We start from the raw sequence: 23,278 nt of genomic DNA, 5'->3' as shown, positions 1-23,278 counted from the left end.
CTTCCTTTGTAGCTGAACTGAATCCATACATCCAACCAACCAACCAGTCATCCATCCATCTTTCAGTCATTTAATTTTTTAACTTTTCTCCAGTTTAGTCCTCACTGGTTGTGGTTTCCACACAGAACCAGCAGCTCTGAATGCAGAATCCCAATTAGAGGTTAAAACATGAAACTCGTCAGTAATGAAATTGCAGATTTCCATCATCCCTGGCGGACAGGAAGGTTTGCATGAGTCGGGATTTTCTGAGGATTAAAGATGGCAGAATATGAACCCAGCGTCCCTGAAGAGCCGCGCTAAAAGCGCCTCACCTTCCACAACACAACAGCCTGAGTATATTAACATTTCCTCTGAGATCCTTCAGTGCTGCATATTTAAACTAAGACAGGCTCCTAATTATGTAGAAAGTCTGCAGCAGCGACGTCCTTCAGGACTTCAGCAGACAGAAAGCTGCTAATGCTGCTAGCGCTGCTCAGAGCCGGACGTCCGTTGTCCGTCAGGTCTGAAGGACAGCTTAGCTGCTTACAGGTTTAACAAACACCCAGGAGGGTTAGCAAACAAACAGCAGCTCTAAGTACTCCTGTTGATGGACCAAAGATGGCGCCCAAATGCATTTAGGAGAATTTAAACCTCCTCGGGGGACAGAAGCCTTAGCTTGGTACAGAGAAAACACTTAATTATTAATTAAAGCACTAAGCTCAGGCTATGATTCAAATTAGTTTAAAACGTTTCTAAGGAAAATCAGCAGAGCGTCGAGTCGCTGCAGCGTTCACTCCTCCTGGACCACCAGGGGGCGACAGAGTACAATCCCTCATTCTCAGCATGCATGCAGCGACAGCAGAAATAAAAAACTTTGAGCCACTTCAGAGCACAACATCCGTATTTTCAAAATAAGCGACTAAAGACAGAAAAGACTTGCTATATAATGGATACAGGAGTATATTGGTATCACTGCTGCCACCACCTGTTTTGGAGGGGAACTGCTTGTTCCAGAGTTGTGCACCGACTGGCTCTGCCCCGTTACTGGGAAGAAACCTCCAGCAGAACCAGAGCCAGCTGCCACACAAAACAACCCAGACGGCGTAATCCAGGAGAACTTTCTGCTAAAGAAAAGCGAAACATTGGTGGCAGCAGTAGGAAGTAGTTACAGAACGCCACACCAGCTGTAGCTTCTACTGTGAGAAAAGAACAGAGTTGAAATAACAGCAAATGCCACAAAACTGGAGAGTAGTAGGAGAATAAAGTTAAGTCTTCCAGCAGCCTGAGCCTGTTGCCGCATGACTGCAGAAATAGTTCAGGTTAACCTAAATCACAATAACTAAAAGTAGTTATAAATTGCTACTAGAGATGATTTGGCTGCAAAATACGTTTTTACAGTGCTGCAGTCCTGCTGAAAGGGAATATTCTTCATGTTTACAGCAGCTTCCATGATGGCATGAACGGATGAAGATGATGAAGAGGATGGAACCCCAGACAGGAAGGAGGCAGGATCATGATGAGGTTCATGTAACCATGGCAACAGAGAAAACCTGGACACCAACAGAAGGATAAAGTCGTTTATGTATAGAATTGACAAAAATAAAATAACATAAAGTAAAACTTATAAAGGATATGAGCATAGTGTTAATTATAAATTGAAAATCAGCTATGAATAAAAGTATGTAGACTGCAGTTAAGATGTTTAAGTTGAAACAGTGCAAAGGTTTATTTTAAGGTTTAAAGTACAAAGAAGAAATAAATAGAATGATATTATCTCACAATAAAAATATCAAATATCTACAGTTAAGTAGAAATATTCAGATGGAAATTGAAATATCCATGATAAAGTTTCAGTTTATATTCAAGTTATGACTGAATTTAGATTTTTTAAAATAAAACTTAAAACAATGTCAAAATATGAATAAATTCTAACTGTTTTGAAGTTTCTTTAGTTATTTAGAAGGCAATTAAATTATCTAGAATGAGCTTAAAATGTTTACAATAGTTTTGTACAGTTAGGATATTAAAAAATAATGAAATCAGTTTCTAGAATAAAGTAATCGGTTCACAAAATGTCGTCTTTAAAATAGTCAAAATGTTAAGAAGAAAATTAAATTAACATTCAAAAAGACTACAAACATCCTGATTAAGTTCAACTTTAGTCAAATATGTAATGTCTCACAAACTTTAAATGTGTGGAATATTAAGGCTAATTATCATAAGGCTCAACAAAGTCAAACTCTGAAAAATAAAAAACACTTATAAATGTACTGAACATACAGGCTAATATTCAAGTGAAAACCTTTATAAAAGAGAAGGAATTTCTGGAATAAAGTGAACTTGTCTGGAAATGAATTTCTTCACTTTGTAGATTTAAATAAAAAAAATCTCCTTTGTTTACTCTTTATATCACCTTTCTTTGACGTTAAAAATCAAAACAACCGGTAATCCCATCGTCGAAAAACTGTCGTGTTGATAGGTAGAAAATCTGAGGTGTGCGTGGACTCAGCCAAGATTTTATTTGATTGGTTAGGTTCTGAACGGCTACTTTTTCTTGATTGGCCAATTGTGTGACAGCTCGGGTAAGAACAGGAAGAAACGTTCAGTGGCGTACAGCCGTGTAAATAGTGAACAGAGGATGCTAGGTGTGGAACCCGACAAAAGGGCGGCTGCTGCTGGCTGACTGGAGCCAGGATGAGACCTCCTCCCGTACCGGGAGTTTTACGGTAGGCCGCTCTCAGTAATGGAGCTCGGTGTGTGGGAAAAACGGGAGAAGCCAATAGGCGCGGCCTGCTTCGTTAGCAAGCTAGCGGCTAGCCATAATGCTAACGATGTTGGAGAGACTTAAAAACTGTGGAGGTGGAACGGAAACCACCAGGTGGTTCTGAATGGATTCGCTGAACTTTAGAATCACTTTTCTACTTGTGTCTTCATAAAATGCGCTGCATGCGGTTCGTTTTAGCTTTCAGTTCAGCAGAATAAGAAATTAGTCCAGAATTAGCGCTCTGGATGGAAATGTCAAGTTCATGTTTTGTCTTGTTTACACCCTGTCTAGATGTCGGAAGTGTTTATATCCCGAACTGTCCAGTTCTGGTTCGGTCAAAGAGGCGGGGTTCGGTCCAGAGAGAGCTGAAGTTGGCTTCTGAATCGCGGCTTCAGTAAAGGGCTGTTCCGCATATTTAAGCCTTTAATCAGCTAAAATCTGAAATACTTGGACGGATCAAACTGGGGCGGATAATCCTACACTTCAAAACCCAATTTATGATTCATTTGTCTTTATTCTTTCTATAAAATAAGTAAAAATAACCATAGTGTTGAAATTGTGCTTTTCATAAGTTAAAAAATAATGTTTAATCCAGGCTTTGTTAGTGGTGAATACATATTGTAATCAAAGAGAATCATAATCATTGTAAACAGTTAGAGTAGCAGTACTTGTATGTGTTTTTCCTCAAATAAAAGTTAAAAATTAGCCTGTCCAAGAAATTACTCAAGATTTTAAAAAGTATTTGGTAAAAAAGCAACTAAAATAAAGGAATACAAAAAAATTATGTAATTACAAAACTATTTTTTAGTTTTTAACACTTTTTCATATACATTCTTCCAATATAAACTTATGAAACTCGTATATACAATAGTGTATATAAGCTTCTTTCAGAAATAATAAATATCTTTACCGTATTCAGAGATTTTACTGAAGATTTTTGATGCTTCATTACAGCATAATAGCTCCATAAACATATACATTGCCCCTCTAGAACATTTCCATGTGAAATAAACTTTTTCAGGGCGCCAGAGATCTCTGACTGCTCTCATTTAGCTGCATCCAAACTCCATTTAGTCATACTTCCAATTTACTGGTATTTTTTTTTTAAATGCTCATGAACAAAACAATGTAGAAAATGGTAAAAATGAAGATTTCAACAATGTTGTCAGTTTTTTAAACGTCACCAAACTGGAATTTATCAAAATTCTTATGATTTTAATAGATTCTTCACGATAAATGATCCATCTGAAACTCGTAGTTTAAAACCCGGAAATTGAAATGAATTTCCCTGATCGGCTGACCGATGAATTTTCAGGGTTTTAGATTTTAGTTCGTCAGATGTCATCCAGCTTCCTGATGGAGTTGAAATCAGACGCTAACTTCAGCGTATGTTACTGCAGGTCAAAGGTGACAGTTGACCTGTTGTGTTGATAGGTAAAACTGAAAGAGTTTACCTGAGCTGACAGGTTACAGGTGAGTCACCCAGAGCTGCACCTTATTCCATAAAGTTTCAGAAGCTGAACTGGCCTTACAAGATGTTTCTAATTCTAAATAAAAACATGAATTTCCTCTAGTCCAGATAAACACCAACAGGTAACAGCTTTGGTAATAATGTGTTGAAAATTGATTATCAAATCTGGATAAATTTAACATCTAAAGTCTGTCAAAGAATTTAAAAAGTTTTTATCTGAAATGCAAAATGTATCTTTTTTTGTATGGTTTTGGCTTCATTTTTGGTCTAATAAGTAAATTTTTTCAGCAGATTGAGTTTTTGAGTCTGTAGACTCCATTTAGTGATTTATTGATTACTAAATTAATTGATCAATTCAGTGACCAATCTGATGGTCAGAAGTGGAAAACCTCTAAGAACGGTTCCTGCTTTACCAGCATATAGTCTCTCATTGGTTTATTATAGACTCATTAATACTCTCTGAAGTTTAATAAAGAGTTTGTTTTGAATTCATTAATGTTTTTATGGTGTGTCAGAACCGAACCGACCCAATTTAATTCTCTTTTATCAGCTTCGTCATCACATTGACTTCCTGCCTGAAGACACTTTGAGTCTTAAATAGGAAAGTGAAAATAGAAACAATGCTTTTACTCATTTATTGAAAATCCCATGTTCAAACATTAAAGACTCATAACAATAATTGGTACAACTAATAATAAAAACATACAACTAAAGCAGTTTAACTTTCTACCTTCCTTTAAGTGGAGATTAGTGTTTTTAGAAACTTCTCATTTCTAGACCTTCCTGTTTCTGTGGGGAAGAAATATGACGTGAAACAGCGACCCGTCTGTAGAAATGAAAATAATCCCCAAAGCTCAGAGAACGTCATTAAAAATGACACGGACACGCTCACTTTTTTACTTTTGGACAGTTTTGATGTGTAACAATGGCAATAAGGTATTGTTTTCACAAACGGGAAAACAGCTGATGAGCTTCACAAATAACCCCTGAACTCTGACCCCAAACCTCAGACCAGTTGAAGTTCCAGCCAACATGAACTGTTTGTCCAAGCAGAACTGGACTCTTACTGGTCAGACTGGAGTCACACTGAGCTTCTGAGCAACAAACTCTGAAATGAGGAGACTCGTGTCCATTAGAAGGCATGGTGGAAGACGTGCCTTCCCATCCAGTCGGGGTGACCCATCCACCCCGACTGGATGGGTCACCATCGGGTTCAGCAGCTCTGCAGGAGATGAGTCAAGATGGTCACAAAGGAAAATTTGTGTGTAAAGTTTGAAATGTTTACGATTCATTCTTTGGTGTCAAATCATCCATAACTGGACCGACCCACCGAAATCATATTTACTGATAATTCTTTTATTTTTCAAGATGGCCACCATAGTTGTCATGGAAAACAAATTCTTTGTACAAAATCACCAGTTAGATGGATATTTGGTGTCAAGTGACAGTCGGCTTATTTTGAACCATAATAAACATTTTATATTTTCTCGCTCTTGTTTCCTTTTTCTGGTGGAAGTTTTAAAAAATAGCCGCCATGGTGGAGGAAAATATCAGCAGCAATAGCTGACTTAAAAGTGAACATCACTAATTCATTATACAAGAATCTTAGCTATGCTAATGCTAAACTACTACATACATAAAAGGTTTGCTGAAGCTAATGTATAATTAATTAGCTTAAGCTAATGCTAACCACTAAGTCACCTGTCTCTCTTCTTCTTCTCCTTCCAGGTGACTCGCTAACAGCAAAGTTTTTGATTCTGCTGCCTTTTATCACTTTAAAGTTGAATGAACAGGATGACCAAAGAGGAAACATTTGAGACATAAAGTTATGAAAATGGGGAAAATTTTATGCAATAAATGGTTGAAAAGGTTAAACAATGACGGCCATCTTGAAATTCAAGTGGCTAATGGGAAATATGGAGAAAAGTACAACCTGAGGGGCTAGCATGCTAACGTTTATGCTTGTGGCCATGACTGAAACTCATTCTTATGCTGCTTTATGGCTCAGTCGTTTCCATAGAAACCCAGTCCAGGGGGTCAACAGGTGAAACGACACAAATGTGACCTAAAGTGAGGCGCTCCTTTGTTTCTGCAGCAGCTGTTCTCTGGTGCTGCTGATGTTGATCCTAAAAACTGAAATTCTTCTCTTGTTTTTTTTTTCCTTCCCCACTTGGATCATGTTAGGTGTTAGAAATCAGATCTACAGGTAGAAACAGGACTTCATTGTTCCTCTAAAAACTTTAGCATCAGCCCTGTTTGTTGTTTTTAAGAGAAGAGAACTCATCTAGCGCATGTTTGCTTTGATTTGCAGTTTTTTGCCGCTGCCTGAGAGCCTGTAGCCATGGATGAACAAGGCTCCAACAACACCTCCTTCCTCAACTACGAGGATCTGGAGACCTACCTGAACCGGCACAACTCCAAGTTCATCTGGCTGCTCGTTGGTAAGAGACTCACTGCAACCTTTATGGAAAAATATTACACCTTTAAAATGCTCCTTTATAGGTGCCAAAGCATTCACAGCTGTTTAGTTAGACTGGACACTGAGGCGACATTAGCGGAGCGGCCAGCGCATTAGCAGTGAACTGCTGTTAGCGGAGCGGCCGTGGTGGGGTGTGCAGTGTGACTGATGTGGTGTTTTTCTTGTTTCAGCCACCATTCTGTCCTGTGGATGGATCATCTATTTAACTTATTACAACTCTCGCAACATTGGCCTCTTCCTCACCCTCATCATCAACCGACTTTACAAGGGAGGCTACATTCACATCGGTATGTTGGACAGGAAGTGACTCCGGCTGGAGGAAAGCATAGTCCCAGACCAACTTCCTGTTTCTGAGAAGCACTTCCTGTTTGCTGTCACAACATGTTGGGATAATATGACCTGAGGAGCTGCTGATGTGTTTATGTTTTTATATCAGCTTGTCTCACATTGTGTTATTCCTTCATCTAAAAGAGCATTCCTGCAGTGTTGCTTGGAGAAATCCTTTAATCTCCATGGCAACCGTTCAGCTGCTTTGCTCCTGGGTGGACCTAGCCCCGCCTTTGAGACACAGCTCCTCCCCCTCTCAGCTCCTTCAGACTAGCCAGCAGCTATTAGCCAACAGCTGGTGGAAAGGCTGAGCTCATTATATTAGCTCCTTATCAGAGTAACTCTGGCAGAAATGTGAAAGGGTTGATAGAGGAGCCATGTTGGGATGACTTCCTGGAGGCGGAGCTTCAGAAAGAGCAGGAGCTTTTAAAGAGACAGAGGCCCTATTTCAAATAGTTAAATTACAAAGTAACATTTATTTCAATTCATATGTGGTACATTTTTCTAATAACTGAACGTAACATAGTTACTTGATTGTTCTATAAAATGAAAATATATAACTGGAAAAGGAATAACACTGTCCTTTTAAAGCTGCATTACATAACTATATATATATATATATATATATATATATATATATAAATTCTTTATTTTTTCCAATATTTCTTCTAACAGTCACTCGTTATGACAGTTTAACATGTGACAGATAATCTGTGAATAAATTAAACTCCTCTGTCTTCTCCCAGTGCTAACTAGAAACAACCAGTCAGAGCCAGTAGGCGGGTCTTAGTGCTGTCAATCAAGTTTGTGAAAAAAATAAATGTTTGGAGGGCGAAGAAGCCAATCTCTGCTGGTTAAACCGGCAGAGATTGGCTTCCTGCTGCAGAACCGGGTCAGGCGCCGTTGGGTTTCCAGGTGGCCTCTCTGTATGGTTGTCACGGTAACCTGATGTTTGTTGCTCCGCAGGTTCGTTCTCCTTTTCTGTGCTGTCGGGGAAAGTCATGTTCAGAGACGTTTACTACATCAACCAGGACATGTCCATCAGGTCACCTGATCTCTGCTGCTCCTCTTTATCTCTCCATCTCCATGGCGACCACGCCTCCTCCTCATTGGCTGCTCTCTGTGTTGCAGGATCCAGGATGGCTTCCTCATATTTCGCTGGTGGAAAATGTATAACCCAAAACAAAAGCAGCATGGTGAGTTCAGCTGCTGAAATGTTCACACATTTAATCACAAAATAAATTACAGTTAGCTTAATCATTTCCATTCTGATCAATTTTTGAAGAATGATTTTGTTTGTAGAAACATTCTAATCAATTTTATTGTTTTGGTTGGAAGTGGTTTTTATCTGTTTTATTATAACGATAATATTTTTATTTATTTTAGTTACAATAAATTAATGATGTTTATAAAGCCCTAAAACTATAAGGATTATTTTTACTATTTTTCATCACTGTTTGTTTTTATAACGGAGCATCAGAGTCCCCTATATGTCTTCATTGTGTCCTCTGGATGTCCCCTTTATGTCCTCTGGATGTCCTCATTGCGTCCTCTGGATGTCCCCTTTATGTCCTCTGGATGTCCCCTTTATGTCCTCTGGATGTCCCCTTTATGTCCTCATTGCGTCCTCTGGATGTCCCCTTTATGTCCTCATTGCGTCCTCTGGATGTCCCCTTTATGTCCTCATTGCGTCCTCTGGATGTCCCCTTTATGTCCTCTGGGTGCCTCAGTTTCTGTTTTCTCGCTGTCAGATCCCAAAGCGGAGACGAGGCTGTTTGTGACGGTGAACGGCTTCGAGTTCCATGTCTACAACCGGACCGACCTGTACGCCCGGCTGCAGGAGACGTTCGGCCTGGAGCCCACGCTGCTCAGCACCCGGCGGGACGAGGAGAAGGGCCCGGAGCCACGGAACCACGACCAGAACCAGGCTCTGGACAGGTCTGAACCCGCAAACTTGTCCATTGGCTGACTTCCTTCCTCACTTCTTTCATTCATTTCCTTCCTTCCTTGCTTCCGTAGTTTCCTTATTTACTTCCTGCCCTCTGTTCCTCACTTCCTTTCCTTGCGTCCTTGCCCTCTCATCAGTGTTGCTCCAGTCTCATCAGTAATCTGTGTTAATCCGACTCCCTGCAGTGTGAACATCCAGACGGAGAGTCCCGAGCCGTCGTCGTCATGGCGATCCCTCATCCCAGTGATCAAGCTGAACATCAGCACTGTGAGCAACCGGCCGGCGGTTCTGTAGCGGCTGCAACGGGGCGGTCAACCAGTTTATACTAGTTTATATGGGTTTAATTTGGTGTTAACCTGGTTTAATCTGGTCTAAACTGCTATAAAGGGGTTTAATCTGGTTTAGTTTTAACCTGTTTTTACCTAGTTTAACCTGTTTTAATGTGGTTTATACCCATATAATCTGGTTTTAATATGGGTTTAACCTGGTATTAAGATAGTCTTAACCCAGTTTAATCTGAGTACAATCTTGTTTAACCTGGTTTAATCTCGGTTTAACCTAGTTCAATCTGGGTTTAACCTGGTTTAACCTGGTTTAATCTGAATTTAACATAATTGTACCTGGTTTAATCTGGTTTTAATCCAAGTCTAATGTTTTAACCTAGTTTAATTTGGTTTTAATCTGGTTTTACCTGGTCTAATCTGGTTTTAACTTGGTGTTAACCTGGTTTAATCTGGTTCCTGTAGGGCCGCCTGGCGTTCGGGAACCACCACCTGCCTCAGACGCTGTGTGTGAACTTCGAGGACGCCTTCCTGACCTACGCCACCAAGCCGCCGTCCAGCCACCTGGACCAGTTCATGCACATCGTCAAAGGGTCGCTGGAGAACGTGCGCGTCATGCTGGTTCCCAGTCCTCGCTACTTGGGCCTGCAGAACGACGAGTCAGTCTCTGGAAATGAATAACTCATCTTCACACAATCTGGGCTGTAGTTGAGCTGACCAGAACTAATCTGGGTTTCTAAGCAGAACTCTAACCCAGATGTGTTTTCGTTCTGTATTTATTGTGTCAAAGTGTGACCTTTATGTTGACCTTCATCTGTCCTCCAGGCCTCCCAGACTGATGGGCGAGGGCTTTGTGGTGATGCAGTCCAACGACGTGGACATCTACTACTACCAGGATGAACCCGGTACGCTGCTGGACTCATGGCTCCGTCCTGAGCCTCCACAGATAAACCATCTGATTAACTGCTTTCCATGAGGACAAATACACGTTACTGACTTTATTTTCGTCTCTCTGTTTCCCCGTCTCTCCATCCCCCTCGGCAGGCCTGGTCCCCGTGGAGCAGGACGAGTCGGAGGAGGCTGAGACGAGCAGTGAGGACGATAAGCTGCAGGACCTCCCTCCATGTTGGGGTCTGGACATTGTCTGTGGAAAGGGGACAGACTTTAACTACGGGCCGTGGGCCGACCGCCAGAGGTGAGCAAACCCAACGCACCTCGGCCAAAGAAAAGCTGCAGCTGAAACAATCAAGTCGCAGCAATGGTTATTAAAATGTGAGATTTAATCTGAAAGGTCTGGGAGTTGAACCCCAGACCTTTCTGTTGCTGGACTGTAACTGTTTGGCTTGAATGTCGGAACATTTAAAGATTGGAGTTTCAATTTCTCTTTATTCTACACTTAAAGCTGATTTAGTAAATTCAGAAATACTTTATGAACCCAAACATTAAATAATCAGGAAATCCCAACGTAGCGGCCTCCAGCTAGCCGTCCCGGCGTAGCGGCCTCCAGCTCAGACTGTCTGTTTTCCACAATTTAGACCAATATTAGATTAATTTTTACATAATTATACAGACAGACTCCTAATATTGCAACCAGAGAAGGAATCAGAATCCAGAAAAAATTCTTCCAGAACAGAAACATTTAGTTTTTATTATTACTTAGAAACTGTGGAGTATTCATTACTTTACAAATTTAGAGCACAATTAGAAAGGAACTACTTTTTAGACTCTTATTCTTCCAAACCAGAAAAGGAATTAGATACTTACTTATACTAATCTACTAATAGGAGTATCTAGTTCATTTACTTTGGATCAACATTATTAGCTTTTTCTTCTTCTGGTTTTTCCTTTGGTTTGTTATTTTGTTTGTATTTCCTTTTAAATCCTGTAAAGCACTTTGTATTGCCTTGTTGCTGAAAATGTGCTATAGAATTAAAATTACCTTTTACCTTTCCAGGGACTGTCTCTGGAAGTTCTTCCTGCCGGCCGACTACCAGGCCATGAAGGTGAGCGAAGTGGCCCAGCCAGGAAAAGCCCGGCAGATCCAAGCCTTCGAGCTTCGCATGAACATCATCGCTGACGCCACCATCGATCTGCTCTTCACCAAAAACAGGGTGACTCTGCTTCCCTCTGATACCTCTTCCTCCTGCTGTTATGCATCAGTTATTGATATCGCTTCATGTTTTATTCTCTTTCAAACTGTCCTCCATGTGAGGGGAATATTAAAAACCGACAGGATCGCCCTTTTCTTCCCTCCTTTGAGCATTTTCTGTTCGGGTTAGGCTGCTCTCCTTTATTTTTAGTCTGTGATAATGAGACATTTCTGTTTGCTGTCTTCCTCCTCTGCTCTGTCTTCATTGCTGTTGCTAGGAAACCAATGCCATCCATGTGAACGTAGGCGCCGGCTCCTACCTGGAAGTCAACATCCCCATGACTGTGGGAGAGAATGGTAAGTAGGAGTTTCACAGCAGAAACATCAGTCGACCGCGATGTCAGCTTTGATGTCGGCAGACATCTCCAGGGCTCCGGGTTAGATTTAAAGAAACAGCAGCACCTCATCCTTTATGTTATTTGCAAAGGTTAGGTTTAGCTTAGCAGGCAGATGTGAGTCTGGTGGTGATGTAGGAGAAGCAGCTGCTGGCATGTGATGAAATATCAGTAGTAGGAAATGCTACCTAAAAAGCTAGCTATGCTAACCCTAAAGCAGGGGCCTCCAACACGTTGCCCGCTGGCGTCCTGTTGTTTATTTGGCGGCTTGGCGCTTTTATGTAAGCTAAAGAAGAATGAGCAGAGTCTGAACCTCCTGTAGTTCTAAGAGCGGTTGTTTGGATCCTGCCAGAGCTTTTTACCGTCTGCGGTTCTGACGGGTCAGCAGTTGGCTGACATCTGCCGCTCTTCCTGAGCGTCACGCTAAGACTGCGGGCTAAACAATTTAATCTAGTCAAAATGTTCCCCACAAGAGTAGAAATCAAGCAAATATTGTTGCTTCACCTTCTCCCATCTGGATAATAAAAATTACAATAATTGTTCTTTTATTTTATATTTAAAAGAGTCATGATCTAGTCCTGCTAACCAAACCACTATTACTCTAAAGCTAAAGCTAATTCTTTGGCAGAAGCATTAGCTTTAGCTTTCTTGAATGCTAAAGCACTATTCTCAGTTTTGCCTCGTTTGGAGGTTTCCTAAACTTGTCAAAGTTATAAATATCACATCATGCATCTGACTGCAGCCCTTGTTAATTGCCATGCTCATGTATTCATACAGACTAACTGGGAGTCAGTTTGCTGTGTAGTTCTGCTCATTTAAATATTTATTTAAATATCTTTAATTATGGCATGTTCTCAGAGCTTCTGTGTTGCTTTTTTTTCACTCCCCAGGGAAACAGGAAGTCATGGATAATTAAAAGTTCCTGCTTTCATAGATAAAGGATAAGTGAGTTTCGGTTATGTAGATTTTTGCAGGAGTTTTTCTGGCTGTGCTGTGTGTTGCACCCGTAACCTTTGGAGCGAACGCTCCTCTGGCTTCTGAATAGAGCTTATTGACAGGAAGCTGTAAGCAGAGCAGAGAGGCGAGTATGGACCAGAGGAAGTGTGTTTTGTTGTCGCTATCGGCTGTCAAAGCACAAGCAGAGAGTTGGTCGATAGGCTGCCAGCTGGGACTTTATGCCACAGATCATGTTGAGGTCAAACTCTCAAAGGTCAATCAAACCGAGTTAGCTTCATCAGGCTGACGATGAGGACTTTTCTCCTTCCCGTCTCCCTGCAGGCTACTCCCCCACCATCAAAGGCCAGCTGCTGCACGTGGACACCACCAGCAGCATGCAGTACCGGACGCTGCTGGAGGCCGAGATGCTGGCGGTAAGTGGCCGCCCCGTCCCGTCCTGCGCCGCCCCGTCATACGCCGCCCCGCCGCCCTGACCTGAGCTTTGTGTTGCAGTTCCACGTGATCGCCAGTTACCCCTGCGTGTGGAACATGCCCCAGTCCTGGCAGTGCGAGATTGAGGTCTACAAGGCCACGTACCACTTCATCTACGCCCAGAAGAACTTCTTCACAGGTCAGCAGCGCCGGATCGTGTTTCTGCACAATGACTGAAACCCGGTCCTCAGAGTCTGTTTCTGTCCTCTCAGATCTGATCAAGGACTGGGCGAGCGACAGTGCGCCGGATATTTACTCCTTTGTGCCATATTCCTGGAAGTTTAAGATCTTATTCCACCAGTTTGAGATGATTTGGGCGGCGAACCAGCACAACTGGATCGACTGCTCCACCAAGCAGCAGGAGAACGGTGAGCAAGCCGCTCTGCATGAAACGTTTCCGCTCTTCGGCAGCTCTCACCACCATAACCCGGACAGACATCAGCAGGAAGTTAAAGTATTATTGTTTAACAAAATCAGATTCAGCTTCAGAGAATAAATGTGTCTCTGTGTGGTGTATGTAAACCTCTGGTTTAGCTGCCATAACTTTCTGTAGTTAAAGGGTTCATATGCTGATTGAAGGCGGAGTGATGCTGAGATTTTGCCGGTGGGGTTAGCTGATCGATCAGCTGATCAATTTTTGTTATTCACCTACAGTGTACCTGGCGGCCTGCGGCGAGACGCTCAACATTGAGTTCACGCTTCCTTTCACCGAGTTCGTCCCCGCCACCTGCCACACCCGCTTCAGCCTGAGGGTGAGTCCCTCTGCTGCCTCTGGTTCTGCTCTGATCCGTCCAGCTCTGAACACGGCCGCCACCACGGCGCCGCTGCGTGTCTCCCGCAGGCTGAGGACACGGACATGCGGCTGTCGCTGCCGGAGTGCCACCCCAGCCGCTACCCGCTGCTCACCGTGGCCAAGGACTACCAGAGCGTCAAGCACCCTGGCGACGGCGCGGCGTCCGGAGACGGCCACGGAGCCCCGTCCTCCAAAACCAGCAAGCCGCGCTGGAGGAACGTCACCATAGCAGAGTGAGGCATGCTGGGACGGCCAGTATGGCAGGCCAGCTTAGCATTTAATCACCACTACGAGAAATGTCTTTTTTTTTTTTCTTCTTTTTTTTATTCACCAGTTGGTGTATACAACAAATATTACAGACTGACAGAGCAGAAAGGTTGTTGATCTGCAACATAATAGAACAAATAAATCAATAAAAACAAACAAGGAATGGATACATTCAAAACAAATCACAGAACATAATCTAATGGTGTCCCAGCAGAATCAATAAATTGTCAGATATCTGTCAGTTCATAACTAAAGACGTCAGTTCATCTGTGGAGGCTTTAACTAAAAACATCTGCAATAAATTACTGAAAACCAATGAAATTATAACGAGCCGTGAAGTCTCCATTAGATTAATACTTCTAACTAAAGATGTATGAAAAGTGTCTCTGGTGAAATATATACAGTTGAACTAGAGAAGATGCAGTTGTAATTTCTTGAAGGCAAATAATCTGAAAAATAATCAAAGATAAATAAAAAATTTTAATATTAGCATTTCTGCAGGCAACTGCACAGGCAACTGTCTGGACAGAACGACTATAATATGTCATATTGCATACAATATAATGACTCCACTGCGCCCCCTAGGTTAATCCAGCGGCCATATCTCCTCACTACATTAACAGATCTGCACCAGATTTTTTTTGTGCGTCTTCGGGGAACGCACTGACGCGTATCGCCTGGCGGACAGGTACGGGAACTGCGCAAGCGCGTCTGCGGTCGCTGGCGGGCGGCGGTGTTTGAACCCCCGCGGTGGCCTACAGGCCGGAGCAGCGCTGAGCTGCGAGGGCCACCTGATGCCACTGCCGGCTTTATCTTTATTCTTGAAAATATTTTAAAAAATGGCAGCATTAGACAGAATTTCTAAATCAAATATGTAAAACCTCACTTTGATGAGTCATAGATGAGTTATCTTAAAGTATCATTCATGTTGGTCAGATTTCTGCTCTAAACTCTTAGATTTCTGTAATGTAATTGCTGATTTTGTGTTGAACGGAGTCGTGTTAAACTGGAGGCGCAGCATGAATAATCAGCAGGGTAAAACGTCAGATTAATCTGCAGATTAATCCCAGCGGTCTGTGGAATCTGGTCAGGTGACCCGGTGACCTTCAGGTCAGCAGAAGCTAAACCAATCGCATTGTTTCTTGTCGTCAGTGCAAAGGTCGCCTGTTTGCGACCTGACGGCTGAGCTCTCAGCAGCTGAACATGGCCGACATGTTGGGTCGTTACTGGTCCAGTAAAACTTTTATTTTCCCTTTGTGAACCTTCATCAGTCGTCTTTGTCAGAAAACAGAAACATTTGATTTATTACCTTTAGCTCAGCATTTGGACCAGACTGAAAATTACCAGGAAAAAGTTTATAAATTTGAGAGAAATTAGTTGTTTAGATAAAAAAGTCTCCATCACCTTTAAGGCGTGACGTGAGCAGCTCAGTTTGTCTTTCTTTCTTCATATTAGACGCAATCATTGATTGATTGATTCAAACTCTGTTGATAATTGGATGCTTATGTGTTAAAAGTATTTTCTATTTGTAAAACTGATGTCAAAGTGCAACTTCAAAAAACATTTGACTTCTAAAAACAAATTTACATTTCTTCAAATATTATATCTTTATTCTTGTAATTTTACAGCTTCATTCTCATAATAATACGTCTTTAGTTTTGTCTCATATTTCTTTGTTCTGACTTTATTCCATGTTTAGTGGAACACCTGCGTTTAGAGTTAGCGCTCTGTTACCATAGTATTAGCATACATTTAGCATGATGTTAGCATAGCATTAGCATGGCGGTAGCAGAGCATTAGCTCATACTTCTGTTCTATGGAGCACCAGACTGAATGTTTACAGACTTCGTTGTGACTGTTGCCATGGCGCAGGGCCGGCTGGGTGGACTGCTGGAGCGTCCCAAACTTCCTGCTCATCATCGACTACACCTGGCATCCCATCTACCCCCAGAAGGCGGACGAGCAGCTCAAGCAGTCGTGTAGGTTCTGGTTCTGATTCTGCTTCTGGTTCTGGTTCTGCTGCTGTCTGTTGACCTTCCTCCTCCTCTTCCTCACTGCGTAGTCTCAGAGATAGAGGAGTCCATGCTGTCGGCGATCCGCCCCCCCGACCAGGGTGCAGCACCACGATTACCCTGCGGTCCCACCCCAGCCGCGCGGCTCCCCGCCGACCCGTCGGACCTGCCGCCCGACCGGCTGCAGGTGGAGATGGAACTGTCTCCGGACTCCCAGATCCTCCTGTATGGGCCTATGTTGCGTGCCCTCATCGCCATCAAGGTCTGCAGCTGGGGTCACTTGAACGCTTCGGCTTCCGCTCAGATCCGAACTCTGAACTCTTCCTCCTCTTCCTCCTCTTCCTCTTCCTCCCACCCTCCAGGAAAACTACTTCGGGGAGGACGACATGTACACGGACTTTGAGGAGGCCGTGTCCAGCCCGGTGCCGTCCTTGGTCACTTCATCGGGCCTCGGCTACACTTCGACTCCTGGAGTGGGGGACGGCGATCACGGCCACCCCCTGGACCTGCGGCCCTGGGATATCACCGTACTGATCAACCTCTACAAGGTCCACGGCCGGCTGCCAGTGGTGAGCCAAGATAAAATATTCAATAATTTGCTGAACTCTGATCCAGAACCGCACAGCATTCTGGGAAATGTAGGCGGAGGAAAGGCTTTAGCTGCTCACAGCGAGCTAAGCTAGCTGGATAGCATCAATTGTCACTCTGTGGTTGCCTGGCAACAACTTGCTGAGTAACTTGCAGCAGTTTCAGCTTTCAGTTCTTCTCATAACTGCTGAAAAATAAAAACATAAAGCAAAAACATGAGGATTTCAGATGTATAAAAATTAAAAATCAATCAACAGGAATCGACTGATATGAATCACTCGAATTGTGATGAGGTTTTCTGCCATGTTAAATTGGATTGTGTATTGATGCGGTGGTCGGTTCTGAGAGTAACCCGGTTCGCTCCTGCAGCACTGCAGCAGTGAAGGTCCAGAAGGCCCATCCGGCTTCCTGGAGCGCCTCTGCTTCGAGATGAAGAAAGGCTACAAGGAGACGATGCTGCAGATGATCCTGTCGCCCATTCACATCTTCGTCAGCGACAACTACCAGGTACCCGTCCGCCGCCGATCAGACAGCGCTTTCACATCAGGAGGGAAGAACGAACCAGATGAACTGAAAGCTTCATTTCCAACTTTATACTAAAATTATTCCAAGCTTATCTGAGTAACTTTACAACCTCATTCTGTGGTAACTGTATGTCTTTATCCTAGTAATGCTACGACTTTATTCTGGTGTAATTATGACTGTGCCAACCTGGGCTGGAAGGCCACTCAGAGAGGAAGAAGCCATTAAAACCATTACAGTTTTCAGACAGACTTTGGGCCAGAGGTTCTGGTGTTTGCAGACGCGTCCTCTGAGGTTTGATCTGTGTGATGTGAGAACCGTCTGTGGAGGAGGACGTGACACTCCTTCAGGGTTCTGAAAGTGATGTTTGGCTGCTGATTCCTCCTCAGCGCCCCACGGCGGACGGCATGCTGAGAGACGGACATCTGAGTCTGTCCGGGCTGCAGATGAGGGCGCACGCCATGTTTTCGGCTCAGGGCCTCCCTCTAGGCAGCGACACGCTGGAGTACGCCTGGCTCATCGACATGCAGGCCGGGGCACTGACCGGCAGGGTCACGCTTCCTCAGGTGGGCGGCTTCACCTCCCTATGAATCAGTTTCCAACATTCAGAACTCGATTTCTTGTGATTTACTTGGTTATTCTGTGAAATGGTTAGCAGTGAGCGCTAACGTCTCTGGCTTTGTCCCTGTTAGCTGGGTAGCATGGTTGAGTGGGCAGAGACGTTCGTTTTCCACGTGGTTTCCAGAGAGTTCCAGCTGGAGCAACCCAAACCCTCCATCATCTGCCAGCATGGCGTGGACCGCCGCATCTGTGCCAACAAGGTATCAGAAAGAAAGTACACCCCTCTGAAATGATTACCTGGAGAGTCTGCGATATTTATGAAACATAATGAAGCTGTCGGACTGCTATGTCCAAATGGATTCATGCTAGCCGTACATCGGCGTTCTGTAATCGCACAGTATGATGAAATGCTAGAGGAAATGACTGGGCTTCAGGGATGCACTTAGTTTTTCATCTGTTTAATAAATGATGCTGTGCAGTGGTGGCACAGCTAACTAAACTGGTACCAACTTAGTATTTAGCTGAAGCTAACACTGATGCGATATATTAACATAGTATTTAGTGCAGCTAATGCTTAGTGCTATTTCCATTGTAATTAGCATGTGCTAACATTAGTGTGCTGTACCAGCATGGTAGCTGGTGGAAGCTAAAGCACTATAGCAATACAGTTTCTAGCTGAAGCTAATGCTAAAATGCTATTCCAACGCACATTTAGGAAAGGCTTTGTAGACAGTTTTTAAACACTTCAAAATAAGAGCATGAATATAAACAGCTAACTCCTTCTTTACGGTAAATAACTTTGTTCAACTGAAAGGTCACACAACAACCAAGTAAATTAGTTATTAAAATTATGTGGGAAAACAAATTTAGGGAAAGCTAACTGCGCTAAAAGTTAGCCACATTGCTAAGTGAAGCATTGCATCAGTGCACAGCCACTGCTGGGGGTTTGGGCTTTGAGGGAGGTTGTACTGTCTTTTACAGAGATCTCCACCTCTCTGTTTAACTTCCCCTTAAACTCTGAAGGTTCTTGTTGTTGTGATTAGCTGATGGTCGGGTCGTCTCTGTGAGGAATGCAGACGGTTGGGGCAGAAGCATATCTCTGAGTTGCCAGGCAGCCAGCCAATGAGAATATGGATATTTTTAAAAGCGGGCGCCTCATTAGTGTGATGGCTGATCCGAAGCTGTCGGTGTTTCAGCTGGGCCGCCTGCCCGGCCACTGCCGCACCTCAGAGGAGCTGAAGTACACCATGACCCGTCTGGCGCTGGACGGAGTCGACCTCTTCGTCGTGGAGCAAGGCTGCGCTGCCAGTGTCAAGGTAATGAGCACTTAGCACGCACTGTCGACGTCTCGCCACCACCGAATTCACTCCGACTCTTGTTTTTCCAGACGGCTGCAGTCCGGGTTTCCACCTGCAACCTGCACAACCAGGCGGTGGGGGAGGGCATCAGCGCCGTGGTGCAGGACGTCAACATACGGCAGTACATCGAGCAGCAGCAGCCGGGTCAGGGGCAGCCTCCCCTGCTGCGCCGCTCCGTCTGGCTGGAGGCGGGCTCGGTCAACCTCAACCTCATCACGGCAGACATCGCGTTGGCGGCCGACCACCCGGCCAAGTGTGACGTCCAGAGACACTTCCTGGAGCTGCATGATGCGCAGACCAGAAGGTTCGCAGCCGACTTTCTTTTTTTCCCTCCCTCCAGGGGGTCTTTTGTGGGCTCTAGTGTCCCTTATTGAAAGTAGGCTGACAGGAAGGGGGAATGAGAAGGGGGAAGACATGCGGCAAATGGGGTCCGGGAATCGAACCCGCGACCGCCGCGTCAAAGACTGAAGGCCTCCAAATGTGGGTCGCGCTATCCCCTACGCCACCACAGCACGCCCCAGCAGCCGACTTTCTGTTTCAGGGTCAGACTGACCCATCTTCTGTTACGGCCCTCCGATATGCTAAGCTAACTGCTAGCCTGACGAACACATCCATCCATCCATTTTCTTTACACCCTTCTTCCCTAATGGGGTCGGGAGGGTTGCTGGTTCCTCTCCAGCTGCGTCCCGGGCGAGAGGAGGGGTTCACCCTGGACAGGTCGCCAGTCTGTCGCAGGGCAACACAAAGACATACAAGACAAACAACCATGCACACACACACTCACACCTAGGGAGAATTTAGAGAAACCATTTAACCTGACAGTCATGTTTTTGGACTGTGGGAGGAAGCCGGAGAACCCGGAGAGAACCCACCATGCACAGGGAGAACATGCAAACTCCATGCAGAAAGATCCCCGGCCGGGAATCGAACCCAGGACCTTCTTGCTGCAAGGCAACAGCTCTACCAACTGCGCCACTGTGCAGCCCCTGACGAACACAGTCCTGTTGAATATAGAACCATTATGCTAAGCTAACTGCTAGCCTCACGAACCCAGTCCTGTTGAATATAAAACCATTATGCTAAGCTAACTGCTAGCCTCACGAACCCAGTCCTGTTGAATATACAACCATTATGCTAAGCTAACTACTAGCCTGACGAACACAGTCCTGTTGAATATACAACCATTATGCTAAGCTAACTGCTAGCCTGACGAACACAGTCCTGTTGAATATACAACCATTATGCTAAGCTAACTGCTAGCCTCACGAACCCAGTCCTGTTGAATATAGAACCATTATGCTAAGCTAACTGCTAGCCTCACGAACCCAGTCCTGTTGAATATAGAACCATTCTCTGTGTTTAGATGGAGCCTCACGAACCCAGTCCTGTTGAATATAGAACCATTATGCTACGCTAACTGCTAGCCTCACGAACCCAGTCCTGCTGAATATAGAACCATTATGCTAAGCTAACCCAGTCCTGTTGAATATAGAACCATTATGCTAAGGTAACTGCTAGCCTCACGAACCCAGTCCTGTTGAGGAAAACCATTATGGGTCTGGATTTCTTCAGGCTGGAGGAACCCAGTCCTGTTGAATATACAACCATTATGCTCTAACTACTAGCCTGAGTCCGACACAGTCCTGTTGAATATACAACCATTATGCTGCAGCCCACTGCTAGCCTGGATCGTCACAGTCCTGTTGAATATACAACCATTATGCTAAGCTAACTGCTAGCCTGACGACCACAGTCCTGTTGAATATAGACCCATTATGCTAAGCTAACTGTCGGGAGTAGAAAGTGCTCCCTGTCTGCTGTAGGAATAGTTCTCTGTGTTTAGATGGAGCCGCTCCTCTCTGTCTCCTCCAGGCTCTGGTTTCTGTGGCCCGATGATGCAAGCTGTAAGCCTCCAGGTGCCCCAGCGCTCCCACAGCTCCGCCTCCTCCTCCGAGGAACCAACATGGGTCTGGACCTCAGGCTGCCCCTGCTGGCAGACTCACCGCCCTCCTCTTCCAGTGCCGAGTCCGACATGAGCTACGGCCAGTCGCTGCTGCAGCCCACCGAGTGGATCGTCACAAAGGAGATGCCCAAAGTGGACGGTGCTGCTGTAACAGGGTTTTCTTTTTACTAAATGTCAGATTATTATCTATGATATTTTGTCTGCTGAATATTTTTCTTATCTGAACATTTTGTGTCGGATGTTTTGGCTTCGCTGTAGTTCACTCAGCATGATGCTGCCACCGCTGTACCTTTCAGACGTCCTTCTTTCTCCTCCAAAAACATTTGAGTTTCCGCTGCATCAGGCTAATCCCAAATTAGCTGCCCTACATAAACCTGTCTCAATAAGTAATTAACTAATTAATGATGAATTAAAATGAGCTTCATAATTTCCAATCAGATGATTAACATTTTGTTTGCAGACACATTATAATTTCTTTATGATTTATATTTCCTTTTTATTGTTTCTGGATATTTTAAATATCTTCTAGTTTCAGTATGAAATTAAACTCTCAAAATGACAATATTATCATTTTTACATACAGTTCCTAACTTAGAGAGCAAACTGTAACATTTCCCATCTCGTTAGTCATTTGTCTCTGCGGTTGTCACGGTAACGTGTTTTCTAGAGGATAAATCCTTCCAGAAGTAATAAGCGATAATATTGCTGTTTCCAGTTTATCCTGGTTTACTCTGGTTGTTTCAGATTATAATCTGGTGTAATCACTGTGTCTCCACAGCGTGCTGGGCGACGTCCCCGAGGCGTCCCCGCTCTCCCCCGGCTCCCAGGACCTCGCCGCGGTGCGCTCGCCGCTCTGTTCGCCGCTGCGCCGCCAATCTTCAGTCCATTCGGGTCGGCTGGGCAGCACCAAGAGCCTGTCGGCCGCCGTGTTCACCGACAAGCCACCGGCCGCGCTGACCTCCGCCGGCGGCGGCGTAGGCGTCCAATTCAGCAGCGAGGTCTCACGTAGCGACGAGAACGTCCTGGACTCGCCCCGGCAGCGGCGCAGCTACGGCTCGTTCCCCTTCACGCCGTCGGCCGACTCCAACACCTTCCACCAGTACCGCTCGGCCGACTCCAGCATGTCGGTGGCCGAGAGCGAGGCCTACTTCTCCGCCACCGAGGACTTCGAGCCGATCAGCAGCGCCGACGAGGGACCCGGCACGTACCCAGGCCGCAAGAAGAAGCGGCGGCAGCAGATGCAGCAGCCGCAGCAGCCGCCGTACCGCATGGAGAGCTACAGGTGAGGTCAGAGGTCGCAGCAGATCAGATAGATTGAGTGGCTCTGCTCCTATAAGGCTGGATGAATGAATGATTAAACTTTGATTTAATGTGAAAGCTGAGCAGCTTCTGACTGAATGCACCGCCATCTTTAATCTGATGCCTCCTGTCTGACTTCATTAGCCAATCAGACGCTCAGCTTCTTCCGGCCGCCTCAGCCAAACGCTTTCATGGCAGACGGGATGAAGTTAATCTGCATCTCCGTACCACACTGTATAAAATCATGGCTGAAGGGTGAAAACACATCACAGGCCACCTGCCATGGGCCAAACCGCTAACGGGTGAAATCCCGACGCGTAGAGCCAGGCCCAGCGGCGTTGGGGGGGCATTAGGGGGCATAGGCTTCCCACAGAGTCAGCTGTACCCCCCTGGACTGGAAACTGTTTGTTGTTTTTACCCTAAAGTGGCCAACTCTCTGTTATTTCTATATCAATTTGATACAGCAGGGGCTTACACTTATCTTCTGTCACTTTTTTCAGCAGTTAAAATAGTTTAATCAGTTGTTAACACACCTAACCTGTTTTTCCGAGCCACCTTTAAACGCATCATGAGCGCTAAGGTGCTAGTTGGGTTTACACGTGTTTACACCCCCGTTATACTCGTCTGGAGCCGGAGCTGGAAAGGGAGAAATAAACAAAATCTCATCAAATGTTTGCAAACTTTACTGACAACAAACAAACTGAGCTAAAAATGTAGAAACTCAAACCAGCAGGAAAACGTGGCTGCAGCGTCT

The 23,278-nt window shown here is 44.6% G+C and overlaps 1 protein-coding gene across 1 annotated transcript in view; it reads left to right on the top strand.

Moving 5' to 3' along the window:
• Positions 1-2,550: 2,550 nt before the first annotated feature.
• The window catches only part of kiaa1109 (KIAA1109 ortholog), a 57,530-nt gene continuing 36,802 nt past the window's right edge, over positions 2,551-23,278 (top strand). The window contains exons 1-27 of the mRNA XM_044143705.1: positions 2,551-2,705; positions 6,526-6,655; positions 6,864-6,980; positions 7,987-8,065; positions 8,152-8,216; positions 8,772-8,958; positions 9,154-9,235; positions 9,715-9,908; positions 10,075-10,154; positions 10,294-10,444; positions 11,204-11,360; positions 11,617-11,695; positions 13,012-13,103; positions 13,183-13,300; positions 13,374-13,529; positions 13,816-13,913; positions 14,003-14,187; positions 16,094-16,200; positions 16,284-16,495; positions 16,596-16,802; positions 17,191-17,328; positions 17,733-17,909; positions 18,036-18,164; positions 19,101-19,220; positions 19,292-19,566; positions 21,135-21,380; positions 22,004-22,507. Of these exons, the coding sequence (XP_043999640.1) occupies positions 6,556-6,655; positions 6,864-6,980; positions 7,987-8,065; positions 8,152-8,216; positions 8,772-8,958; positions 9,154-9,235; positions 9,715-9,908; positions 10,075-10,154; positions 10,294-10,444; positions 11,204-11,360; positions 11,617-11,695; positions 13,012-13,103; positions 13,183-13,300; positions 13,374-13,529; positions 13,816-13,913; positions 14,003-14,187; positions 16,094-16,200; positions 16,284-16,495; positions 16,596-16,802; positions 17,191-17,328; positions 17,733-17,909; positions 18,036-18,164; positions 19,101-19,220; positions 19,292-19,566; positions 21,135-21,380; positions 22,004-22,507 (4,055 nt within the window). The 5' untranslated portion in view covers positions 2,551-2,705; positions 6,526-6,555. The remainder of the gene's footprint in view (positions 2,706-6,525; positions 6,656-6,863; positions 6,981-7,986; positions 8,066-8,151; positions 8,217-8,771; positions 8,959-9,153; positions 9,236-9,714; positions 9,909-10,074; positions 10,155-10,293; positions 10,445-11,203; positions 11,361-11,616; positions 11,696-13,011; positions 13,104-13,182; positions 13,301-13,373; positions 13,530-13,815; positions 13,914-14,002; positions 14,188-16,093; positions 16,201-16,283; positions 16,496-16,595; positions 16,803-17,190; positions 17,329-17,732; positions 17,910-18,035; positions 18,165-19,100; positions 19,221-19,291; positions 19,567-21,134; positions 21,381-22,003; positions 22,508-23,278) is intronic.

The sequence above is a fragment of the Gambusia affinis genome, linkage group LG16 (genome assembly GCF_019740435.1).
Source record: "Gambusia affinis linkage group LG16, SWU_Gaff_1.0, whole genome shotgun sequence".
Lineage (NCBI taxonomy): Eukaryota > Metazoa > Chordata > Actinopteri > Cyprinodontiformes > Poeciliidae > Gambusia > Gambusia affinis.
Note: the sequence above shows the minus strand (reverse complement) of the source record. Positions and strands in the feature narration are given on the sequence as shown.